The following is a 26,318-nucleotide window of genomic DNA, read 5'->3' as shown; positions in this document are numbered from 1 at the left end:
AGTCCTCAAAAACTACAATACAGCATCTAAGAACTTTTATGAAAGGAATTCTTTCTTCATTGAACCAGATAAATAAAATATTAGTAGTCATCATTTTCAATAACTTTTGCATTTTTTGTTAATTTTTATTTTAAAAGTCAAACATATAGGATATACACACAAAACGCATATCCTAAGACTAGTATAATAAGGTAGCATGATTAAGTAAAAGTGTGCTCTCAATTCATTGTATAACATTTATCCATTCATTGGCGTTATATTTTCTCTTATAATTATTTTCTTTCATAAGTACTAAAGCATTAAAATTGAAATTTTATATCATAAAAGAATGAAGTTTTCCTACTTCATAGCCCACAAAATATTACTATCTGATAATTCTAAAATTTTGTTGTCAATATAAAAATTGAGATAGATTAAAGCTAAGCGAGAGTATGCAGCAAAACATAAGTAATTCCAGTACTGGTCCTTGGGAACAATATAAAACTTTTAAAAAAAAATTAACTTCCATACACTAACTAAGTAAAAGAATTTTAACACTATTCCGTCACTTAATGTAAAATTACAGGAAATTATTCGTAATAAGTGAAACTAATAATCTGAAAATAAAACATACAATCTGCTATAACGGGTTAAAATTACACTGATAATGTAAAGGTTCATTTAAGGTCTCTATGATCTTAAGGTCTTTTAACTAGCCCCAGATAACTAATCTCGGGATAATTAATTATCTCACCTTCCTATAGGGATAAAAAAAACACTACAATCCGGAAATAACTAATCCCGGGATTAGTTGTACTACGATTTTATCCCAATCAAACATAGAATAAACTCATCTCAAATGTAATCTCGAAATTAATTATCCCTTATCTCTCATACCCAACGAGCCCTAAGGGCATTTAGGGCCTCCTCTCTTAGTTTTCCAGTTATTATAGCAAGGGCAAAATTGCTTGTTCCCATAAGTACCAGGAGGAACACAAAGGCATTTTGCACAACATTTTTGGCAGAAGAACATGCATGGCTTCTTGTACTGTGTCTTTGAGCATCTATATGTGCACCTTGGTAGACATTCTGCAAATGTAGCCAGAAATAACTAAAATTATTTAAGTTCATGTCAGTGGCGAAGCCAGGAATTTATTCAAGGGTGTTCAAACATGAATTTACTCGAGAGTGTTCAAACTTGAATGAAGTGAAAACAATTCTCCAAGAAAGAGTATTCAATATATGTTATATACTTCTAAAATCTAATATTTTACCTATATACGCAGTGTAATTTTCCGACGAAGGGTGGTTAGTTGACCACCTGGCCTCTATAACATGTAGTTTCGCCCATGGTTCATATGGTATAACATGACACCTTCTTCTTCTTTTTTTCACTCGGTATCCGGTTCCCGCATTGAAGCCTGATTATATCCGGATTAGCGCTGCATAGGACCCTATTATGGGAGAAGAGCTCCCTACTAAGAATGTTTTTATACTCAAGGCTCGAACCTGAGACCTCTGGTTAAGAAAAGAACAGCCTCATCCGCTACACAACATCCGTTGGTGGTTATAACATGACACTTTGATTGAGAAGGAATCAAAATTCCACTCAACTATTAGGGATAATTCATCTTTGTTCCTTTCACTAAAAGATTATACTATGTAGACAGGTTTAAAAAGATTATGTATATATCTATACGTTGAATCTAATTGGCTTCTTGTTATGTTTACTTCTTTTTTGCACATAGTACCTATTATAAATGTGTCAAATGCAAGAATTAATTCATCCATATTTCAAGTATACAATATACAATATAAAAAAGAACTCATTTTTAATACCTTGTGGATGGAGATTACCAGGAGTAGTACCATACTGCAAGAAGAAAAAATTAATTTTATAAGTAAGAAATTGCAACTTCAAACAAAAACAAAAAAAATAAATAAATAAAAATTTGGGAATTCAGATTTCTCTTGATCTCTCATCCTCATAACATGACTCACCATTGGAGAAGTGCTAGGAGGTTGAGGCTGAGGTGCTGGAGACTGTTATTTTTGCCTGATAATCATACAAATGCGAAATGTCAATTAAAAAAAATGAAAGAAAATTTGTAAAATAAACAATTGAATGTAAAACTTTGAGATGGGGGAAGTGATGTTATCAACAGAGACGAATTCAGGATGGATTCTGTGTTAGTTCAACTGAACTCATTTTTTCGACTCGAATTATGTATGCATATATAAAAAAAAGTTAAAATGTATACACATAATAAGATAACGTTCATTCTGAATCCCCTAATTTTCTCTCTTATTATAGGGTAGGGGAAGCTAATGGATATATGTAAAATGGTAACTTACATTAGTTCCAACAAGAAGAAACATTATTAGAAGAGGGAGTATTCCTAAGCTAAGCTTCTTCTCCATTTTGTTTTTTGTTGATAAGAATGATATAATGCAATAATGACCAAAATAGAGAAACAAAAAAAAATATGATGTTTGATGGTTTATGTTGTTGGGAATGTCAGCTGAGGAATTTATAGACTGTTGGAAACTCTTTTAAAATTTGGAGAATTCTATGGGTATTTTTTACAATGTTCTCTGCATGAAAAGACACTACAAAAATTAACAGTCTTTGATAGCAACAATTTTACCATACACCACTCTGGGATATGATTGAATGGTAAAAATTTCATCACGTTTAAGCAGAGGTCTCGAGTTCAAGCTCTGAAAGCTAAAGCCCCCTAGCAGGCTTTCTGTGGCATAAATTCTAATTAAAATTGACCCAACATACGGAGGTAGAGTGTGTTGGATTTTATTAATTAAAACAAAAGAGACGTGAATAGAAAATGGTGGGAAATGAAATTTTAAATTAATCCCTTTTACAAAAGAACTTTGTCCCTCATTGGATAGGAAGATGAAAATTCTTGTGATTATATATAGAAGCACTTCTTCTAGCTTTTAAAGAGTTGAGAAAAGAGCAAGCCTCGTGTTGTCATCGTCGCTCGGCTTGATTGATATTTTTTGGACCAAATTTTTTTTTTTCCGTCATTTAATATTTCCTTTTCTAATATTTTTATGCGAGAAATATTAATTTGGAATTTTGCGCCATTATTTTCCACGCGACCAAATATTCCGTTTAACAGAAATTCAAACTTTCTGTCGAATAGATACCTCTTCAAACAAATAGGCACATTTGCACCTGTTGGGACTCAATTTTCCACCGCCGAATTTTGAAATTCTCTCCCCTCTATCTTCTACATTCTGCATTGTTTTCAAAGCAAAAACATAAGCACTTTGTGTGATTTGCTCCGCCATTTGAGTTCGCCGAAGTTCTATGATTTCAAGTGTCGCTATCACATAATAGTTATTCCGTTCTATTCTGGGAGTAATTAATTTGAAACTTAGGCAACTATAAGAGGATTAAACTTTTTAAGGACACACAAGAAACTTATGGGCTCGGAATTTCCTGTTTTTGTTTTCTTAAACTAACTGTTGTGATTCTCGGATCAATATGAAGATTATTTGGGAGGAAAAACAACTCTATTTCACAACAATAGAATTATAGAGAATTTACACCAAGAATTTCTCTCTACAAAAAACTTCACCAAACTCTCTTTTTGTTCTCACAATCTCTTCCTGGATTGTATTTCAATCTCTCTGGATTGATGTTTCTGTGTAAAACATAAGGCTCTATTTATAGCCTTAAAGAAGGTGGTTGGTGGTTGAATTCTTCATTCAACAATGGAGGCTTCAACAATGGTGGCTTCTAGAATGGGTTGGTGGCTTCAACAATGGTGGGCTTCTAGAATTGGTAGTTGGCAGCAGCTGAACTTATCAATTCTCCCCCTTCAGCTGCATTCCAACGCAGCTACTATTTGAAAGTTATTTCAACTATGTCTCTGCACAGCTCTAACTTTTCTTGAGTGACCACCTTTGTTAACATGTCTGCTGGATTCTCCTTCGTATGGATCTTCACTAGTTTCAACAGTTGTTGATTCATCACCTCGCGTATCCAGTGATAGCGAATGTCGATGTGCTTTGTCCGAGAATGATACATTGAGTTTTTGCTTAAATCAATTGCACTTTGACTATCACAATGTATCTTATACTCTGTTTGATTTATCCCTAGTTCTTGGAGAAACCGCTTTAGCCACAACATTTTTTTTCCAGCTTCCGCTACAGCAATATACTCTGCTTCAGTTGTGAATAGTGCAACACACTTCTGCAATCTTGACTGCCATGACACAGCTCCCCCTGCAAAAGTATAAACATATCCTGAGGTTGATTTTCTTCCATCAGGATCTCCGGCCATATCTGAATTTGTATAGCCTTCCAAGACTGGATCAGCTCCCCCAAAGCACAGACTTGATTTTGAAGTACCTTTAAGATACCTGAAAATCCATTTAACTGCCTCCCAATGTTTCTTTCCAGGGTTAGAAAGAAAACGACTTACCACACCTACCGCATGTGCGATATCTGGCCTCGTGCAAACCATGGCATACATCAGGCTTCCAACTACTGAAGAATATGGAATTGTAGACATCTCCTCAATCTCTTTCTTGGATGAGGGGCACAAACTCTTGCTCAACTTGAAGTGATTTGCCAAAGGGACACCTACCGGTTTGGCATTACTCATATTGAACCGTTTGATCACCCGTTCAATGTAATTTTCTTGAGATAGCCATAACTTCTTGTTTCTCCTATCTCGAGTTATCTGCAATCCCAAAATATGTTGAGCTGGACCTAAGTCTTTCATTTCAAAGGACTTAGAGAGTTCTTTCTTCAACTGTCTAATTTTTGTTGCATCTTGTCCGACGATCAACATGTCGTCTACATAAAGTAGAAGTACAACAAAATTGCCATCCGAAAATCTCTGAATGTAAACACACTGATCTGCAGCAGTCCTTTTATATCCTTGACTTACCATAAATGAGTCAAACCTTTTGTACCACTGCCTCGGTGCTTGCTTTAGGCCATATAAACTTTTCGTAAGCTTATAGACGAGGTTTTCTTTTCCTGAAACCTCAAAACCTTCCGGCTGCTCCATATAGATTTCTTCATTTAGATCACCATGAAGAAATGCTGTCTTGACATCCATTTGTTCAAGCTCCAAATTCAAACTGGCTACCAATCCAAGGATGATGCGGATTGAAGTCAATTTTACAACTGGTGAAAATATTTCATCAAAGTCAATTCCCTTTTTCTGTAGGAATCCTTTGACTACTAACCGGGCTTTGTGCTTCACCACCTTTCCGCTGCCATCTTTCTTCAGCTTGAATACCCATTTACTCTTCAGTACCTTCTTTCCTTGTGGAAGTTTCACAATCTCATAAGTGTTGTTTTTCTGTAAAGAGTTCATCTCTTCGGTCATTGCTTGCAGCCATTTTTCTTTATCTGTATGAGATATAGCTTCATGGAAACTCTCTGGTTCTCTATCTTCAGAAAGTAGAATATACTCGGTTTCTGGGTATCGAGTTGATGGAATCTATCTCGTTCAGATCGACGAGGTTGTTGATTATTAGCTTCAAGATGTGTACCATCATCGTTCCCCTGTGATGGTTCTGTAGTTTCCTGAGGGGTTTGTGCCTCCCCCTGCCAAACATCCTCCTGTTCTGCTTCTGGTACTGCTTCATGCTCCCCCATGCTATTTGTGTCAAACTGCAATGGTAGTGGATCTGGACCAATTTTTTGGGCACTGGAACCTCTTTCATAAGACATTGTGGGCTTTTCAATGTCTTCAATTATCTGGTTTTTGTGGAATACAACATCCCTACTTCTGATCACCGTCTTCTATATTGGATCCCATAATCTATACCCAAATTCTTCATCTCCATAGCCTATGAAGATACATGGTATAGTTCTACCATCAAGCTTCTTCCTGAGCTCCTTGGATACATGTGCATGTGCTAAACAACCGAATACCCTTAAGTGAGAATATGAGGGATTCTTACCCGACCATATTTTCTCTGGAACCTCAAAATTCAACGGGGCTGATGGTGACCGGTTGATTAGGTAGCAAGCGGCGCGAACAGCTTCTCCCCAGAATGGCTTAGGCAGCTTTGCCATACTGATCATACTTCTGACTCTTTCCATAATTGTCCGGTTCATTCTCTCGGCTACTCCATTGTGTTGTGGGGTGCGTGGGACCGTCTTTTCATGTCGAATCCCTTGTCTCTTGCAATAGGAATCGAACTCCTTGGAAGTATACTCGCCTCCATTATCTGAGCGAAGGCATTTTAATTTCTTTCCCGTTTCACGCTCTACCATGGCATGAAATATCTTGAAATAATCAAAAGCCTGGTCCTTTGTCTTTAAGAAGTACACCCACACCTTTCGAGAAGCATCATCAATGAAATTCAGAAAATACCTATTGCCGCCAAGTGACTTCTCCTCCATGGGACCACAAATATCAGAGTGTACCAGACTGAGTAACTCTGATTTTCTGGTTGAAGAAAATGTAAAAGAGACTCTATGTTGCTTTCCGAATAAGCAATGATTACAAGGGTCTAAAGCAGCATTCTTGTCCATTCTGATAAGCTGCTTTTTCGTTAGAATTGATATCCTCTTTTCACTCATGTGACCGAGTCTCTGGTGCCACAGGTTTTGAGACGCCTCTTTTTCCATAACATTGAGGCTGTCTGAACATACCTTCACATGAGTTTTATATAAGTTGCCACAAATATGTCCTCGAGCGAGAATCATAACCCCTTTCAGCAATTTCCATGTGCCTTTTCCGAAATAACTTTCATAGCCCTGTTTGTCAAGAGCTATACCTGATATTAGGTTTAGACGAAGTTCTGGCACATGGTGGACATCCTTCAATATCATTTTACTCCCGATATTTGTTTGTATTTTGATATCACCAATTCCAACTATCTCACAGGAAGAAGTGTTCCCCATCTTCACTACTCCAAAGTCTCCTGCTTTGTATGTTGTGAAGAAATCTTTTCGGGATGTGGCATGGTATGATGCTGCAGTATCTACCACCCATTCGTTTTCTTCTTGACTTGAGACGTGAAGGCATGCCTCTTCTTGGATGGAACAAATGGCTACCTCTCCGTGGGTAGTGACTAATGCATCTCCATCCTTTTGCTTCAACTGCTCCTTCTCCTTATGCAATTTTCTGCAGTTCTTCTTTAAATGGCCCTTTATTCCACAGTGGTAGCACGCATATGATGACTTCCTACCATCCGTGGATTTTCCCCTACTCTTGCTTCTGCCTCTCCTCTTATCTTGACTTCTTTCTTGTTGTCTCCCTCTTTCTGTAATAAGGGCATGCGACTCACCATGATCGGTGTCCTTTCTTCTGGCTTCTTCATTAAATAAGGCATCTTTAACCATAGACATGGTCAGATTTCCACTAGGAGCTGAATTACTGAGAGAGACTACCAGCGTCTCCCAACTATCAGGAAGAGAACTAAGAAGTAGTAGGGCTTGCATCTCATCCCTGAGCGGCATGTCAACAGACGATAATTGATTTATCAAGCTCTGAAACTCACTAGTATGCTCGGCAACTGAAGTTCCGTGCTTTAACTTCAAATTTACCAAACGCCTCATCAACAAGGCTTTGTTCCTAGCGGTCTTGGCTTGATACATCCCTTCTAACTTCACCCAGAGGGCATACGCATCTGTCTCTTGTGCAACATGATGAAAAACACTATCGTCAATCCATTGTCGAATTTGACCGATAGTTTTTCTGTTTAATTTCTTTCACTCTGCTTCTTTGGTGGAATCGGGGTTCCTACCCTTTGCTTCTATGGGATCAAACAAATCTTTACAACTGAGGAGATCTTCCATCCGAGGTCTCCACAATGTGTAATTTGTGGCAGTAAGCTTTATCATAGCTCCAGATGATGATGACTCTTCCATTATGTCTTTAAAATGGCTTGGTCAAAATTTTGGAGCAGAATCTCACCAAACGGAACTCACCAACACGTCCGGAATGGTGAAAAATGGTAGGATTGACTCTTCTTGGGTCAAAATAGGGCCTCCAAAAAATTTTCAAAATTTACACCAAACTTTTGGGGTTAAATCGAAAATATACTGAACTTATAGGGCAGATTTATAATTTCAGTAACTTCAGGGGTTATTTCATAAATTTCTAAAAATTTTATGATGACTGGATGCTGACGTGGCGATGACTGGATGTTGACGTGGTGATGACTGGATGCTGACGTGGCGATGATTGGATGATGACGTGGCTCTGACTGGATGATGATGTGGCGCTGACTGGATGCTGATGTGGCGCTGACTGGGCAGTTACTATTCATCATCTTCTTCCTTGGGCAGAAGAAAAAAATTGTCATAACTTCTTCGTTTTAGCTTTGTTTGGCCTCCGGAAAATTGCGTTGAATTCGTATCGACGCAAGGAATCTAATGAAATGATCAAAACACACCGAAGATCACGTTTTCGAAAAACGTAAATCCGGGTTGAAATTTTCAGTGTTCCGATATTTCTCGATGAACACAGAATCGAAGGCTCTGATACCACTTGTTGTGATTCTCGGATCAATATGAAGATTATTTGGGAGGAAAAACAACTCTATTTCACAAGAATAGAATTTACACCAAGAATTTCTCTCTATAAAAAACCTCACCAAACTCTCTTTTTGTTCTCACAATCTCTTCCTGGATTGTATTTCAATCTCTCTGGATTGATGTTTCTGTGTAAAACATAAGGCTCTATTTATAGCCTTAAAGAAGGTGGTTGGTGGTTGAATTCTTCATTCAACAATGGAGGCTTCAACAATGGTGGCTTCTAGAATAGGTTGGTGGCTTCAACAATGGTGAGCTTCTAGAATTGGTAGTTGACAGCAGCTGAACTTATCATTAACGTCCTCTAATTTTCTGGTTGTGAATACGGACTAATAACAGAGTGATTTTGCAAAAAAAAAAAAATACACTAAAATTGAGTTTGAAGTTTTCTGTAACGACCGTGCAAAAGTATGTATGCAATCAGATCATTTAGCGTAATTACAAATCTCAATGATAAATATTAAATAGTAACTTGATAAAAATGCTTAACTCATCAGTTTTCATATGTTAAAATATATTAATAGTATTACATTGTCAGTGTATATATTTAATTTAAATCCATTAAAATTAACAAACAAGAAAACAAATATAGCAAAACAAAGTGGTTTAATTTGTGGTCAATTTACATAGGGAAAACAGCCAAGCTTTCATGTGATTAAAATCCAGAATGAAAATGAAAGTAGAAGAAACTTCACATGTCTGCACTAGCTCTCACATGTCAACAACAACAACAACAACAACAACAACAACAACAACAAAATCCCATTTATTGGTGTCTGGAGAGGGTAGTGTGTACGCAGACCTTACCCTTACCCTAGGGTAGAGAGACTGTTTTCAAATAACCCCCGGCATCCTTCTCTCCAAGAACATCCCACCTTGCTCTTGGGGAGACTCGAACTCACAACCTCTCGGTTGGAAGTGGGGGTTGCTTACCATCAGAGCAACCCCTCTTATCCCCAATAAAATTTAGAGGTCTGCAAATATGTTGAAAGACTGCTAAAAATTATGCAATATTCTATTGAAAACAAACTCTATCTTCGGAGTCGTTTGATTGGAAACAAGTTATTTCAGAATTAATTGTTTCGGGGTTAGTTATTCCATCCTTCATAGGGATAAATAACCACTGCAATCCCAGAATAATTAATCCCGGAATTAGTTATGCACAATCTTATCCCAATCAAATATAAAATAAATTTATTTTAAATTTAATCCTGAAATTAATTATACTTTATCTCTCGTACCAAACGAGCCATCAAAGTACAAATACATATAAGAAAAAGGAGATTCATCTCTCACCACAAATATAGACTAAGATTTTGTCTTCATAGACAGGTGGCAGGAAGATTGAAAATGTGTAGAAAGAGCCTTCAGTCTATATATATTACCTATTCAAACTTCTTGTGGATGTTCAGCTCCTCTATATTTGATGTCGAATCTATCGGGTATCCACTATAGAGCCAGCTGCGCATCTCGAATATTTGGGGCATTTGCATCTATACCCATTTTTTGGGTCATGTTTTAATTTGTGTCCGCTTTGCAAAAAAAATTATAGGCGTGCCCACTTTTTCGGGTAACTTCAGCATAGGGGCTGAAGTAGCAAAGACAATCACGCAAAACTTCAACATTCTAGTAGACGGGCCTGAAGTAGCAAGTGTGCTGAAGTTTTTGTTTGTAATTGCTGAACTTAAGCATAGTAACTGAAGTTTTGTTCTCTATTTGCTGAAGTTTTTGTTTGTAATTGTTGAACTTAAGCATAGTAGCTGAAGTTATTTAGTTCATTTATAAAACTTCAGCACTAAATAAGCTGAAGTTTTTTTGTCCTGGATAAGCTTTTTCAAAAATTTCAGCAGAAGATGCTGAGTTATTTAGTTCATTTGTAAAAACTTCAGCACTAAAAGCTGAGGTTTTTTTGTCCTGGATTCATTAGTTTTGTCATAAAACTTTTTCAAAAACTTCAACAGAATATGCTTAAGTTATTTAGTTCATTTGTAAAAACTGAAATTTTGCACGTACTTCAACTATTTTACTGAGTAACTGTTATCTCCTACCAGCACGGGTATTTGGATAGTATCAATTAACTCTATCCAACAAGACTTATGCTATAGGAGAAGAGGCCTAGCGTTTTTTGTCTATACTGAAATTGAATCATGATTTTCAAAGTTTACACTCACTTATCGACAACTAGATCACACCCTTGAGTTCAAACTTCCAGTGAACCATATAAAATACATTTACCATTACGTAGGATAACATTTCTGGTTGTTTGCTATCTTCTGTTTGTAACTTTTTCCTTGGAAGTTGGTGAATTTAGGAGTGTGGACCATAAAGATTTTGGGGTTTAGCAGATTCTGGTATTTTGGTTCCCTAAAGTAGTCTCGTGACTAATCATGTTAACAACATTTTTACCCATTTAGCTTGCTGTCAATCAATAGTGCCTAAATCATGGTATATATCGTAATAGGACTAAGATTGAATGATTTCATCTTCTAGCATAATATTTTAATATGAGAAGTTCTATATTATGTGACGGGAACCTTGGTGTAACTAATAAAGTTGACGCCAAGTGATCAGGAGGCAGAAATGCAGGGTAAGGCTGCGTACGATAGACCTTATGGTTCAGCCTTTACCCGGACCCCGAGCACAGCGAGAGCTTAGTGCACCATGTAGTAAGGTGTAACAAACTTATCCAAATACCCCCGTGCATAAACCAAACTACATTACCTAACTAGCCGTGTCTCAATATTAAGACATAGAGGTTCCAAATTCAGTGAGAAATTTTCTTTTATTTCCCAATGAACATGGACCAATAGCAGGAAACTGGAGAATAAACTTTCGACCATGTAGTAAGAATGCAAAGTTCAGAAAAATGATGAGAAACTGCAGTTAGTCTCGGTTCTAAGGCTGAAGGAGACAAGAGTATAGAGAGAATGAATCAAGTTTGAAGCGGAAATGAACAACTGCAACAGAGGCACCTAATACAATAGAAATTTGCGTTGGCAGAACAGAATCAAATACTCAATTCAAATGGCTCGCATAGTAATAAATTTTTTTTGCAGTACTGAAAATATAAAACGTCAGTTTACATAGATTCTTCTTGATCGGAGCAGCTGGATAAAACTGAATTAAGGTTGCTGTGCTGCCGGTACTGCTGGTTGAGGCTTCTGCTGATAAGCTGCTTGCTCACCAGCAGGAGGTGGTGGAGGTCTGGCAGCTTGATAAGGCGGGGGATACTGCTGATAATGTTGAGGCGGTGGTGGAGGCATATAGCCATAGGGTGGATAGTAAGGCGGGTAAAATTGACCTTGAGGTGGGGGTGCCGGTGGATACGCATAATGCTGCTGTCCTTGTGGTTGTTTCTCAGAACCACTCTTGTTTTCAGGACCTGACCCCGTAGCTGAACTAGAAGCCCCCTCCTGAGATGGAACTACGGCACCCATCCTTTGAGGATCCATTGACGGATAATATGCTCTTTCTTGCTGAGGCATTGGCGGAATGTTGAAGTATGGCATTGGTGGGGGTTGTTCCTGTGTGCCTGGGGGTGGAGGAAGCTGATTCTGCTGTTGTGATATGACAGCTCTGGGCAACAATCCACTGTGTGACACTGCAGCCTGCTGTCTTGCTTCATCAGACAGCTCGGTCTCTGGTTTAGGAGCCTGTGGTCTCCCCCAGAGAAGCTTCAGCCTCAAGCCTTTTATCACTAGCCTGTTCGCTAGTTCCTCAGCCGCCTTCTCTGCACCTTCTCTTGTCGTGTAGGTTACAAAAGCACAACCACGCTGCACCACCATTTTAATGGACTCGATTTCTCCATGTGCATAAAAGTGGTCCCTTAGATCCTGTTCGCTGATTCTTGCATCAACACCACCCACATAGAGGGTTCTAATGCTCTCATCATCTGGGGGCTCCAATGAAGGCATTTCACCTGCCTTATTAAGTAGCTTCATAGCCACGGGATCATTAACTCTGCAAGCATTGCAGGTAACATAATGGCAACAATTCTTGAGCCACAACATGAGCCAAAAACATGAATAAGATAGTAATATAGCTCTTTTAAGTTAATGAAGATCATTAGGACAATAAATCTTCAGGAAAGAGAACATTCAACAAGATGTCACTAATCTAGTCACGATGAGAACCTAAAGAGACAAGAACAGGTGGACATTTCAAAGACGTAAAATGGTATGGCACTAGCTGCTTAGAGTATGAGAAGAAATGGATCCTTCCAATCTTGCCTAACTTAATCTAGAAGGCGAACTAGGGTTTTAGGGCGACCTTGCTAGTCACACCTTCTCTGATATACTTGACATGAATGCTACATAGACTCGTTAAGGGTGCCAGGTATGGAAGTTTATTAAGGTGTCTGATTTTCCGAAGGTTTCTTATTTAGGAATTAAGGAAACCAAAAGATCATTTGCACTGACTTTGATAAATAAATGAAAAAAAGATCATTAACACTAATGCGAGGTTATGACTAATAGGCGAGCAAATTAAGGTTAAATGTCTGTGATTTTTCACAATGAAATCTTCTCAACTGAGAATGTGAATGGTCTTTTACCTGGACAGAGATATTTGTTGTGGTAACATTAAAAATTAGGAAAAAATTTGGCTTAGTCTCGAGACTATATTGAGGCGCAGGTACAAGTTCAGCTATGCATCATCAACGTCATAGAAACATAGTCCTTAACCGCGTGTGTCATCAAGCAACTACTTTCATCTCCATTGGTTCAGAACTAGCGAAGGATTAAAACAAAAGAAAAGGTCAGCATGGCTGTTGAATCAGCTGCTGTTGCCGAGTGCAGTCCACGGGATTTGTCTCTAGAGAAGCTCATTCCTTGGATGACGGATCCTTAGGATAGGTATATTCTTTTCTATCTGTAGTTTCCCTGATTAAGCCCATTATCAAAACTCTTTCCATCCATCTTGTAAGTCCTTTTTGTTCCTAGTACAAATAGAACCTAACTAATACTTATTATTAGATTTAAGATTGTTGGATTACTTATTTATTAGATATTAACATTGGACGAGGTTTTAGGAAAAAATATATTGTTTTTTTTCTAAAAATATTATGCAACACAGTCCTCAACAAAAAGTATGAACAAGCAAAACCTTTATTTTCTTTTTAAACTCCATGGTTGGAAAGAATGCGAGTATTTGAAAAAGCTATTTTATATTTATTGGGTGTTCACAGGGATGAATATAGTACAGACAAAAAGGAATAGACCACCAAAGTTACAAGGGAATATACTCTAAACAGCCAATATTTAGAAGGCACATATTGACAGTTGACACCAGGAGATTAAATGTCAATATTATGTCTACTTCTACTACAAAACAGAAAACCTACATGCGGATTAGACATATCCAGAGTCAAACGAGCATTGAAAAAGAAAACGAATAGCATTCAAATTGACAGGATAAAGATTAGGTTGCACATACCCGTAATAACGGTCCTTAATGTTTTGCTGTGACAACTCCCCAGTCTCAGGCATTTCATGCCTATAAGGGCACTCCAAACCTCTTGTACATTGACCACGTATAAAGAAACTACAAACATGTGCCCGATTCCTCTTGTAGTATGGAGTTGTTCTTTGGAGCTTCAAAATAGTGTCATTTGGACGAGCTTTCCCATATGAAGATTCGTAGTCAATCCCTGCTTTAGCCTGGTCAGAAATATTTGTAAGTCGATTGAAAAAATTAGAAAATGCTGAGTGATTAGCATACAACAGTTTTGGCTGAAGCAAATGAAGTACTCCTCCCTAGCGGTGAAGAAGGAAGAAAACCCAATAATAACACAACCCCAATAAATCACTTCTGGGCTAAAAGAAAATTTTGGCTCAAAGATTCAGCAAATTCTCAAATAAGCTAATCCCCTTTTGCACCCTCAAAGTCACCAGTAAAAATTTGATCACTGATAGTATAGGAACACGCAGACGTCTTCAGTAGTAAACAGTATATGAAGGGATGGGGGGGAGAGAGAGGAACAATAATAAAAGACAAAGTGAAGGACAAATGTTTGAACAAAAGTATGATCTTTTTATGCATGTAAACTGTGAATATGCAGGTGGTGCACACATGCATGTTATAACAAAAAATAAGCTTCCGGTTAAAACTTCACATACCCTGCGGTCATGTTCCTCCGCAAAATATTCCCTATTAACGTCACTCTTGGGAATTGCATCATTCGAATTGATACTGAGAGCAGTGTCTCGGACCTGAACTGGCAAACCATACTCAAGATCCAAAAGACAAACTTGACAAACATTCTTCAATTTGCTGCAGGTCTGACAGATCTCAGATTTTTTGTATCTTGCATCCCGACCAGGCCTCCATCTGAACACTGTGAAGGGTCGTGTGCATATCTTGCACTCCTTGTCATAATCTGCTTTTGTCTGTAAGGAAACAATGGCAAGATCAAAATAATCAATAATTAAGCATGGAAAGGAAAAGGTGATTGACAATAAGGGGGTAGCAGTAACCACGTCATAAAACTCAGATTAATCACTTTTACTTGTATGAAGAAGGCTGACCTTTTGACAATAGAAAGGCTAGCAGAAGCAATAAATCAGGATACAACTTTAAATTTAGAAAAGTTGTCCTTACTCCTTGGTTAACAACATGTAAACTGAATTTAGAATCTATTATGTTAAGAACGTGATCCAAGGAAGTATATAACCTCAATCAATAGTCATTATACAAGGACTATAATGAGGGTCATCAACCTTTTCCTCTATGAAAATAAGATCACTTGTTCTTCCCCTATGACTTAAGGAAAAAAAGTTAACTTGTTGTCTCTATTAAATATGAGCAGCCAGCTTCCCCACGCGTTATAATCACTCCAGTGAAAAACTGAGGCATATGAAAATCCCGTGGGCCATTGTGATTAAAAGAACGACACTATGACCTTTGAAGTTCGATTTGATGTAAAAAAATTACACTTTCTAGTTCCTTATTTGAATAAAGCTGCCCTGCTTATTTTAGTTTTACCAAGTAGAAATGCAAATCCTTCTGTGAGCAACAAATTGTTCCATCATCATTAAAACTGCTGATGGAAAACTTAGTTCTCTGCAACCCTGATTCCTCATATACGAAATCCCAAATACACAGAAATGTACTTCTGGATATTATATCAATGTAATAATGCTATATTCACCTAAATAAGACAGATAACTTCCTCGAGTTAGTAAAACACAGGATGTGTGGTAGGTGCACATCACAAGTTTGAATCCCTGCTTGTGAACCAAGTCTAGTATATAAGTGGAGAAGTATAGAGGGCAGACGCATTATCCATAGAATGTCGAAGACTCAAAATAGACCCAACGGATTTCTTGGTTACCACAAAAAACACAAACAAAAAAGAAGATAACTTCAGCAAGTTCTTTTTCAAAGTCTACTTAAGCTTTTTCTCTTTAATCTTTTTGCCACCTTGCCCAAGCAGTTAAGGAGAACATGGGAAGAATAGGTCCCAAATTTATGTCCAACTTTCATGCTGGTGTTCTCCCTGCTAGCACACTGTTTTATTCTCTTCTTCTTTTTTATGACCGTGACATCGGGGCCAGATTTCGCGCACCTCGACTATTCCACTACGTACTATCTCCGTTAACACACGGTTACCTGCCTACCAAGGCTTAGGCAGATGGTGTTTTGTCTCAGTTGGTGGTATAAATGTAAAATACCTTCCGATGCATAGGAAGTAAATAACAAAAAGGTGACCTTTTAAAACCAAAATTAACTAGATTTGGATGGAGAAGCTCAAAAATTAGGAGAAATTTAGCACAAAATAAGTTGCTAAATCCCCCTCACTAACCAGAAAGAAGGATCAATCACACCGCGCATAGAACTTAAACTCAACAAAAAGAAAATTTAACGGAAACAAAAAGTTAAAAATATTACCATTCGTACGTAAGGACTATCTCCAAGACAAGACTCACAAATAATCGGAAAATCAGATCGTTCCCATCCATCTGCTTCTGCGTCTCTCAACAATCTATGCGCCATTTATTACTAAATGTTTAAAAAAAAAAGATTAATTGAAGCTTTTTTCATTCAAACAAATACACTGCAATAAATTTACTAATTTGCTAAATAATATATAGCAAATAGAACGTACCTAATTAGATTGATTTATACAGCGGCGGAACTTACGGCGGTGGAAGAAATACAGTGGCGGTGGAGGAAATACGGCTGCGGAGCTAAAGGGACGGCCAGGAAAAAACACACTACTGTGTGAAGAATAAAAGAGGAGGAAAAATATATTCCCCACAAGTTTTATAAATAGCAGAATGACCCCAATTTTGAAAAGATGGAGTACTATAATACTATAACCCCTTTAGCCCGTTTGTCCAAACTGCAAAAATCACTTTATTTTGAGAAACGCTTTGTTTTAAAAGTGTTTTTCTCAAAGGTACTTTTGGTGAGAAGCAGTTTGTGTTTGGCTAATTAGTTTGAAAAGCACTTCTGAGCAGCAATTAGTGTTTGGCCAAGCTTTAAAAAACTCCTTCTAAGTGTATTTTTCTCAAAAGTGCTTCTCAAAAAAGTGTTTTTGGAGAGAAGCTACTTTTTCTGCTTCTCCAAAACTGCTTCTGCTTCTCCTCAAAAACACTTTTTTTCCTTCCAAAAGCTTGGCCAAACACCTCAATTTTGGCCAAAAATACTTTTGGCAAAAAAAAAAAGGAAAAAGGGTCAAAACTGTCCCTCTACTATTGTTTATTGGTTACTTGTGGCACCCGTTACACTTTTCGTCCATTCTTGTCCCTACCGTTAATGAAGTTTTAAAAATTACCCCTAACCCTAACGTTTTGACATTGTGGCAGCTGACCCCTCAATTTTTTCCATGTCAGCCCTTTTCTTATTAAAATATTATCATCTTCTTCTCCCTCACACTCCCTCGCCTTCTCACCACCCAACCCATTTACCCATTTCCCTCTATTTCTTCTACCTTTCTTCAACCACTGTCACAATCTAATACTACCATTTTCACCACCTCCACATTCGCTCATCCACACAGCCACCTTAAAAATCCCCAACTTGATTCGTCTAAATCACACACAAAAACGTTTCTCCTTAAAATCTTCACCGTTTAAAATCTGCCCAGTGCATCTCGTACTTTGGTATCTGTTAGCATTGGTTGGAATTTAGATGAATCTGCTGAAAGTAAAAAATTTCAGCACATATTTTCAATTAATAGGTTACTAAATGCTAGTATGTTATATGTGTATCATATATATTGATACTATTTCAGACGCATAGATTATACATGTATGAAATTTGAGGCAATTTTTGATTTTAAAGAAAAATATCAAAGAGAAGATTCTTGCGGGACATGGCAGTATTAAGAGAATTTTTACAGAGTATGTATCTGTACATTGAAACCATAGACAATAATTTTTGTGGTTGTTACCTATCACCGGCAAGATACTGGTAGTGGAGCTGCTTCTACCCCTTTCTCTTATGTTTGTAAGATCTATGTATATGTGTGTGTTTTCCCCTGACTTTGGCATTTCGTCGAGCACTTGGCATGGTCGACTCTGCAGAATTTTGTTTTTTTCAGATTCGAGAAGATTGGCCCGTTGTTGTTGCCGTTTGAGGCGTTAGGAGCAATCTCCTCATCAGCATAAATCATTTCGCATTGGTTTTGGTCGATTTGGACGGCTGGAACTCTATTGCCGGCCACCTGGTGCTCATCGGAGAGTTGCAGAGGTTTGGGGATGACGATTGGCATGGTGGAATGGCCTGAAATTTGGTTGAATGGCCTGGTACCACTCTTTCTCCGCTGAAGCTTTTGAGGCTTTTCCACCGGAGGTGATGGCTGCTCGGTTAGCGGCGATGATGATGGCAATGATGTTGGTGGTGAAGGCTCTTGTTATTCGTTGAGCTCAACTGAAATGGGGTATGTGGGGTTTTAACTTGGTGGGGTTAATTAATGACTTGGCAGCTGACATGGCAGCTGACATGGAAAAAATTGAGGTGGTCAGCTGCCACAGTGTCAAAATGTTAGGGTTAGGGGTAATTTTTAAAACTTCATTAACGGTAGGGACAATAATGGACGAAAAGTATAATGGGTGGTACAAGTAACCAATAAACAATAGTAGAGGGGCAATTTTGACCCTTTGCCCAAAAAAAGCACTTTTGGCCAAGAATAAGCTTGGCCAAACACACGCTATAGGTCGTCTGTGTATTCGGCAACTCACGCCTATATATCAGGCGACCACAATTATTTTGGCTTTTCTTTTTTACTTTTAGTCTGTGCCAGAAACTATTTATATTTGGTAGCAAAAAAAATATAAAATTTGTTTAAGATAGAGGAGATTGTCCAAAGTTTGAATGGAAAAAACTATTGCAATAACCATGGTGCTCCTAGATGGACTTTTATTTTATACCTAGCTATCTATAAAAGGTTACTTACAAAAGATAGAGTGACAAAGTGGGTTTCTGTTGATAGCCTGGTATGTCCTCTATGCAATGATAGGAATGAATTAGTCGATCATGTCTTCTTCAATTGTCAATATTCTGCTGCTATTTGGGATAAGTTATTGTTGTCGCAAGGTATTAATAGGGTTTCTGGGGAATGGAAAAATGAAGTCGATTGGGCTGTGAAAAATAGTAAAGGTAGATCGACTGGGGCAATTATCTATCGAATGACTTTGGCATGTGGTGTATATTGTATTTGGCATGAACGAAACTTGAGACTATTTCAGCAAAGGAGCAGGCCTGCAAGTGCACTGATAAGGCAAGTTATTCAAGAAATTCACTACAGGAGTGCTAGGCTGTCTACATCACACCTCTTAAGGAACCGGCCCTTTCCCAGACCTTGCGTGAACGCGGGATGCCTTGTGCACCAGACTACCCTTTTCTAGTGAAAATGGCTTTTAATAGTAGAGGAAGAAATCTCACTGTACATATTACAATTGGTAAATAAAATTCTTTAATTACCAAAAAAATAAAATAATAGTGGCAGCAATCACACACATTTTTATATAAGAAATATTTGTTTAATAAAAGTAGCAGCCCAGCAAAAAAGAGAATGCTCCAATGACTAATTACAAGGCTGCAAAGACTCATTCCCTCATATTTGGGCTTAGATTCAAAGTCATTTGTATTCTTTCACATATGGCGTTAATAGTCCTAAATGTTAGGTCGCTCACACAATCGGTGACTTCAGTGTCGTTTGTCAATTTGGTGACTTAAAAACTTGAAAAGCCCAAAATCATCCCTCATCTTTGGGCTTAGATTCAAAGTCATACCTATTCTTTAACACCGAAGATTAATGGTCCTAATTGTTCATCATATTGGTGCGTTTTTAGTCTCTTCTCTAATAACATAATCTTTTTCTCCCTATTTCAACAAAAACTAGTGTTAGAACCCGCGGTATGCGCAAATAATTTGGCGGAATATTAATCTTATAAAATATTATGATCTAATATATTAAATTATTTTGATAATATTAGTCATTTTTCTCTTATTTGATGTTATCGTCATGATTATACGTTCTTCAAATTTCTAGTATAAGGTATTATTGATTCTTTTATTTATATTTAGTTTGAATAACATATCCATCAATTATTTTTCTATTAAAAGTGTTGATTAGAGAAGAGATTATAACATACTATTTTAAAAAACACAAGGAGTACTATTAGTGCTACATATAAAGAATATAGATGATTTTAAGTTTAAACCTAAAGGCTTGGGATGATTTTCAAGCAGCATGCGATCAACAACGAAATAATGATAATAATAAAAGAAATGCGAAAGATGAAGTCTGACAGTTTAACCACATACTAGTGCGAAAATTCAAAATACAACTCTACCTAGGACTAGTATCACAATATCACGGACCATCTACGGATACTACAAACAGTCGTCTAGAAAGAAAGATACAATCTATCTTTGAAGTAAATGAGAACAGAATATAAAAGATAGAAGGGGACGCCAAGGCATGCAGACGTTTGCAGGACTACCACGGGTCTCCGCTGGACTGAAGGCAGCAACCTCGCTAAGGTCCAAAAGCTCCGGTACCGAGATCTGCATACAGTGCAGAGTGTAGTATCAACACAACTGACCCCATATGCTGGTAATTATCGAGTCTAACCTCGGCAAAGTAGTGACAAGGCTAGGACAAAACTACCAAATAAACCTGTGTAGTTAAAGCATATACGACAAGTAATAATAAAGGGGACTAGCAGTTAAAGATGGGAAGGGGAACATGTTGTGGAAATATCAAGTACCAACAGAATCGCAAGAGAAAAATCATAAAGAACATCTTAAATTTCACATCAGCAAGAATAAAGAAACAGTAACGAATCAATGTCCACTTTTATTCTTTATTGTTGCGGCGCGCAACCCGATCAAAATCATATAACACTGTTGCGGCGTGCAACCCGATCCAAATCATAGAATACTGTTGCGGTGTGCAACCCGATCCAACTCATATATCACTATTGCAGCGTGCAACCCGACCCCTCTTGTCCTCCTTTATTACTCCTTGTTGCGTCGTGCAACCCGATCTCATATAATATTATTGCGGCATACAACCCGATCCTAATATACAAATCAACACAAATCACAAAAAGGATCACGTCAAGGGAACAACAAGGAAACAACAATACCCCGGCAAGGGAACCAACAACAATAAACACATCTCGGCAAGGGAATCAACAGTAAGAATTAAATACATCCCAGCAAGGGAATCAACTATAATCAAACTTGTACCAACAATTAACTTTACAAATAAAACCTCAACTGGAGCCAATGCTCAACGATAAACAAATACCATGAAGATAATCATAATTCTTGTCCCACGGTCGCTAACCATCATGTTAAGCATGCTCAAAATATAGTAAAATCACAACAAATCCGAATATAAGACTCACAGGCATGCTTGACACCATCGTATAGATACTCGTCACCTCAGCAATACGTCGTACTTGACAACAACACATAGCAATTAAGACACAATACCTATTCCCTCAAGCTAAGGTTAGGCCAAACACTTACCTCGAACTTCCACGGCCAACTCAAGCCTCAAACACCGCTTTTTCTTTAGAATTTGCCTCCAATTTACTTGTATCTAGCCCAAATTAATTAAACAGCATCAATAAATGCTAAGGAATTTATACCCAATGTTTAAATATAGGTTTTCTATTATTTTCTCCCAAAAGTCAAAAATCGACCCCGAGCCCACTTGGTTAAAATTCGAGGTTCGAACTAAAACCCGATCACCCATTCACCCACGAGCCCAAATATGTAATTAGTTTCGAAATCCAACCCTAAAACGAGGTCTAAATTTTAATTATTCAAAAAGCCCTAACTCTACCCAAATTCCCAATCTCTGCCATGAAAATTCTTGATTTTTGATTAAAATGTGATGAAAAACATTGGGTAATTGAAAGAGTAAAGTTTAGAATTGATTACCAATACTTTGGAGATGAATTTGTGTGAAGAAAATCGCCTCTAGGTCTTGGTAGTTCGAAAATATGATAAAAATGAGTTCTGCCCATTTTTTGGTTCTGTTTTAAAAGACTGGGCAGGCTTTCATCACGTTCGCGATGGGTTAGGCCCAAATGGCCTTCACGTTCGCGTTGGGTGGCCTGCGGTCGCGGAGCTTTAGCTCCTCAAGCCTTCGCGCTCGCGGTCAAAGGACTGCGTTCGCGTAGAGCAAATTAAACTCCCTCCCCCAAGCCCACTAACCCTATGCGTTCGCGTGAGCCTGAACGCATTCGCGAAGGGTAACCCCCCCTCCCTCCCCCAAAGCTTCGTGTTCGTGAAGAACAAACTGACACTTGAGGAATTTTGCATTACGCGTTCGCGAGTGAAGCCACATGAACGCGAATAACAAAATCACTATGCACCTGAACATCAAAACCTGCAACTTTTCTAAGTGTAAAAACATCCCGAAACTCACCCGAGCCCTCAGGGCTCCAAACCAAACATGCATACTAACTCATAAACATCATATGGACTTACTCATACGATCAAAACGCCAAATTAACATCTTTAAAAATGAATTTAGTATCAAAATCAAAGAAAATTCTTAAGAACTCTTAAGTTCAAATTTTAACAACCGAGGGTCCGATTCACGTCATATCAAGTTCGTTTCTTACCAAGTTTTACAAGATCAACTTAAATACCATATAATACCTGCACCAGGATCTAGAACCAGAATACAGGCTCGTTACCATCAAATTCAATCACATTTAAATTTCCAAAAATCCTATAATTTCAATTTAACAATTTTCTTCAAAAATTTATTTCTCGGGTTTGGGACTTTGAAAATCAATTTCGGGCATATGCTCAAGTCTCATATTTTTCTATAGACCCTCCGGGACTTTCAAATCATGGGTCCGAGTCCGTTTACCCAAAATATTGACCAAAGTCAACATTCTTGGCTCAAATCACAGAATTAACTTTAAAATTAAATAAAATTGACTTGGGTCAATATTGTTGGTAAATGGACCCGTACCCGTGATCTGACGGTATCGTAGGGTCCGTAGTAAAATATGGGATTTGAGCGTATGCCCGAAATTGAATTCCGAGGTCCCAAGACCAAGAAATAAATTTTTGAAGAAAATTGTTTAATTGAAATAATAAGAGTTTTTTAAAAAAAATTAAATGTGTTTGAATTTGATGGTATCGGGCCCGTATTTTGGTTTCAAAGCCCGGTACAAGTCTTTTTTGGCATTTAAGTTGAGCCTGTAAAATTTGGTAAGAAACGGACTTGATATGTCGTGAATCGGACCATCGGTTGTTAAAAAAATGGGACTTAAGAGTTCATGATATTTTTCGTTGATTTTGATGATAAATTCATAGTTATTGATGTTATTTTGATGATTTGATCGCACGATCGGGTCCGTGTGATATTTTTGGACATGCGTGCATGTTTGGTTTGGAACCCCGAGGGCTTGGGGTGAGTTTTGGATAGGCCACGGAGTGAATTTGGACTTAGAACATAACAATTGCAGGTTCAGAGAAAATTGCAGGTCTCTGAAACGAGGTTCCGCCATCCGCAGTGGAATCTTCGCGGTCGCGGTGGGTCTTCGCGACCGCGGTGAGATTTATGCAGTCAGCGGTGAGAAAGGTTGAGTCTTCGCGGTCGCGCTCGATATTTCGCGGTTCGTGGTGAGGGTCTGAGAGGAGTATATAAATGGGACTCTTCAGCTATTTTTCAATTTTCAAACCCTGAAACATAAGAGGCGATTTTTCAAACACTCTTTCTTCCCCAAAACACTAGTAAGTGATTTTTAAGTTATTTCTTTCACTCCTTAACTTCTTTTTAATAGATTTCATCCTAGAATCTAGGGTTTTTATGGTGGAATTCGGAATTTTGGGTAAAACCTAGGAATATTGAAATTTGGGATTTAGACCTCAAATTGTGGTCGGATTCCAAAACCAATTATATATCTGGGCTCGGGGGTGAATGAATAATCAGGTTTTGGTCCGAATTTCGAGTTTAGACTAAGCGGGCCCGAGGTCGATTTTCGACTTTTTGGGGAAATCATAGGAAAACCTATTTTCATGCGTTAGAATTGACTTATTTAGCATTTACTAATACTATTAAGTAAATTGTAACTAGATATAAGCGAAATGGAAGTAAAACCAAGAGGTAAGGCGGTAGTTGAGGCTTGAATTGTGTTCGTGACATCGAGGTAAGTGTTTGATCTAACCTTAGCTTGAGGGATTAGGAGTTGTGTTTTATTTGCTATATGTTAATTGTGGTGTACGATGTATAGGCATGGTGACGAGTATCTATACGTTGGTGTCAAGCATGCCCGTGAGTCTCGTATTGTAATTGTTGTGACTCCGTTGTGATTTATTCATGCTTAATATGATGATTATAATTGTTAGTTCTCTTGCTGGGATGTTATTATTTATGATATTGTCTCCCTTGCCAGGATGTTATTGTTTATGATATTGTCTTCCTTGCCGGGATGTTATTGTTATACTTTTGTTCCCTTGTCGGGATTCTTTTATGATTGATGTTGAATTGTATATGGGATCAGGTTGCACTCCATAATGGTATTATATGAAATGAGATCGGGTTGCACGCTGCAACGGTATTATATGAAATGGGATAAGGTTGCACGTCGCAACAGTAATATATGAAATGGTATCGGGTTGCACATTTGCAACAAGAAAGAATCAAAGTGAATATTGATTCTTATGGTGAGAATGAGAGTAAAAGCACTAAGGGTGATGACGTGCACTTGTTTCTAATTTTCCTTATTCTTGTTGGCAATTGAATTGTGGTTTTTTTACCTTCCTCTTGTGGTATTCTGTTGTTATCTGATACTCCCCGCAGCATGCCTTCCCCCTCCCATCTTTAACTGTAAATATGTACTTTTATTTTTCCGTTGTATATGATTTAACTGCACATGTTTATTTGGTAGTCTGGTCCTAGCCTTGTCATTACTTCGCCGAGGTTAGTCAAGGAACTTACCAGCACATGAGGTCGGTTGTGTTGATACTACACTCTGCATTGTGTACAGATCCCGGTGTTGCAGCTTTTGGACCGCACTGAGGTTGTTGCATTCAGTCCATTTAGACAACCCGAGGTAGTCCTGCAGGCGTTCGCAGGCCTTGACATCTCCTTCTATCTTCTCATTTTGTTTCTTTTATGTATTTTATAAACAACTTGTAATTATCTTTCGGACCCTTATTTGTAGTACTCTTAGATAGTTTGTGAAATTGTGACACCAGTTCTGGGTAGCGTATGTTTAAGGATTGGTATCGATATTTTTATTAAACTGTTACATTTTATTCTTCCGCTTTATTATTTTCGCTGATTATGAAATTATAATTTACAACTGTGAAAGGATTAAAAATGGAAAAAGGTAAATAATTGTCATAGTTAGCTTGCGTAGCTTTCACTAGTATGCGCCATCACGACTTCTGAGGGTGGGAAAATTCGGGTCGTGACAAGTTGGTATTAGAGCTCTAGGTTACTTAGGTCTCACAATTCACGGACAAGCTTAGTAGAGTCTGAGGGATCGGTACCAAGACGTCCGATATTTTTCTAAGAGGCTACAGAGTTAGGAAAAACTTCACATCTATTCTTCCTTGTTGTGCGACTTGGTTTTTCAATGCTAATTGAACTTCTACTCTATTCTTTCATAGATGGCGAGATCATGTGCTTCCTCATCCACTGATCAGCAGCCCGAGCCCTCAGCAGCAGCTCCCACGAGGGGCAAATGGCAAGGCCGAGGCCATGCTAGAGACCGAGGCAGGGGCAGAGCTCAGCCCAGAGCAGCAGCACCAGCGGCAGAGCCTCAGGTTGAGTTTGATGATAAGGTTCCAGCCCAGGCAGCTCCGGTGGGCCCAGCTCATGTCCCAGAGGGGTTCATTGCTACCCTAGTACTCCAGGATACTCTGGTCCATCTAGTGGGCCTTGTGGAGAGCGTCACCCGGGCATGATTACTTCCTGTAGCACCAGCCGTCTCTCAGGCTGGGGGAGGAGCACAGACTCCCGCTACCCGCACTCCAGAGTAGATGGCTCCCCAGTTTCAGACTCCAGTAGCTCAGCCATTTAGAGTAGTTCAGATGGGTGTGGTAGCTCAGACCGGTGATGGAGCAGCTATGTCTGTTGATGCCTTGTAGAGATTGGACAGGTTCACCAAGCTTTTCACTACCACTTATAGTGGTGCATCTTCTGAGGATCCCTAAGATTATTTAGATAGTTGTCATGAGGTTCTCAGGAACATGGGGATAGTGGAGACCAATGAGGTCAACTTTGCTGTTTTTCGCTTGTCTGGATCTGCCAAGACTTGGTGGAGAGATTATTGTTTGGCTAGACCAGCTGGGTCACCAGCTTTGAATTGGGA

General features: G+C 38.3%; 2 protein-coding genes across 2 annotated transcripts; both read right to left on the bottom strand.

The window, feature by feature from the left end:
* Positions 1 to 629: 629 nt before the first annotated feature.
* LOC107807942 (protein GAST1-like) lies at positions 630 to 2,400 on the bottom strand. The gene is made up of 4 exons (XM_075232499.1): positions 2,335 to 2,400; positions 1,981 to 2,022; positions 1,819 to 1,852; positions 630 to 1,068 (listed from the first exon to the last, which is right to left on the bottom strand). The coding sequence occupies exons 1-4, from the start codon at positions 2,398 to 2,400 to the stop codon at positions 887 to 889; spliced, it is 324 nt and encodes a 107-aa protein (XP_075088600.1). The 3' UTR covers positions 630 to 886.
* Positions 2,401 to 11,448: 9,048 nt separating this feature from the next.
* LOC107807944 (zinc finger CCCH domain-containing protein 40) lies at positions 11,449 to 16,755 on the bottom strand. Its single transcript, XM_016632399.2, has 5 exons — positions 16,616 to 16,755; positions 16,399 to 16,509; positions 14,628 to 14,897; positions 13,945 to 14,168; positions 11,449 to 12,471 (listed from the first exon to the last, which is right to left on the bottom strand). The coding sequence occupies exons 2-5, from the start codon at positions 16,501 to 16,503 to the stop codon at positions 11,634 to 11,636; spliced, it is 1,437 nt and encodes a 478-aa protein (XP_016487885.1). The 5' UTR covers positions 16,504 to 16,509; positions 16,616 to 16,755; the 3' UTR covers positions 11,449 to 11,633.
* Positions 16,756 to 26,318: the final 9,563 nt, after the last annotated feature.

This window comes from Nicotiana tabacum, chromosome 16 (genome assembly GCF_000715075.1).
Source record: "Nicotiana tabacum cultivar K326 chromosome 16, ASM71507v2, whole genome shotgun sequence".
Lineage (NCBI taxonomy): Eukaryota > Viridiplantae > Streptophyta > Magnoliopsida > Solanales > Solanaceae > Nicotiana > Nicotiana tabacum.
The sequence above is the reverse complement of the archived record's forward strand: the minus strand, read 5'-3'. Positions and strand labels throughout refer to the sequence as shown.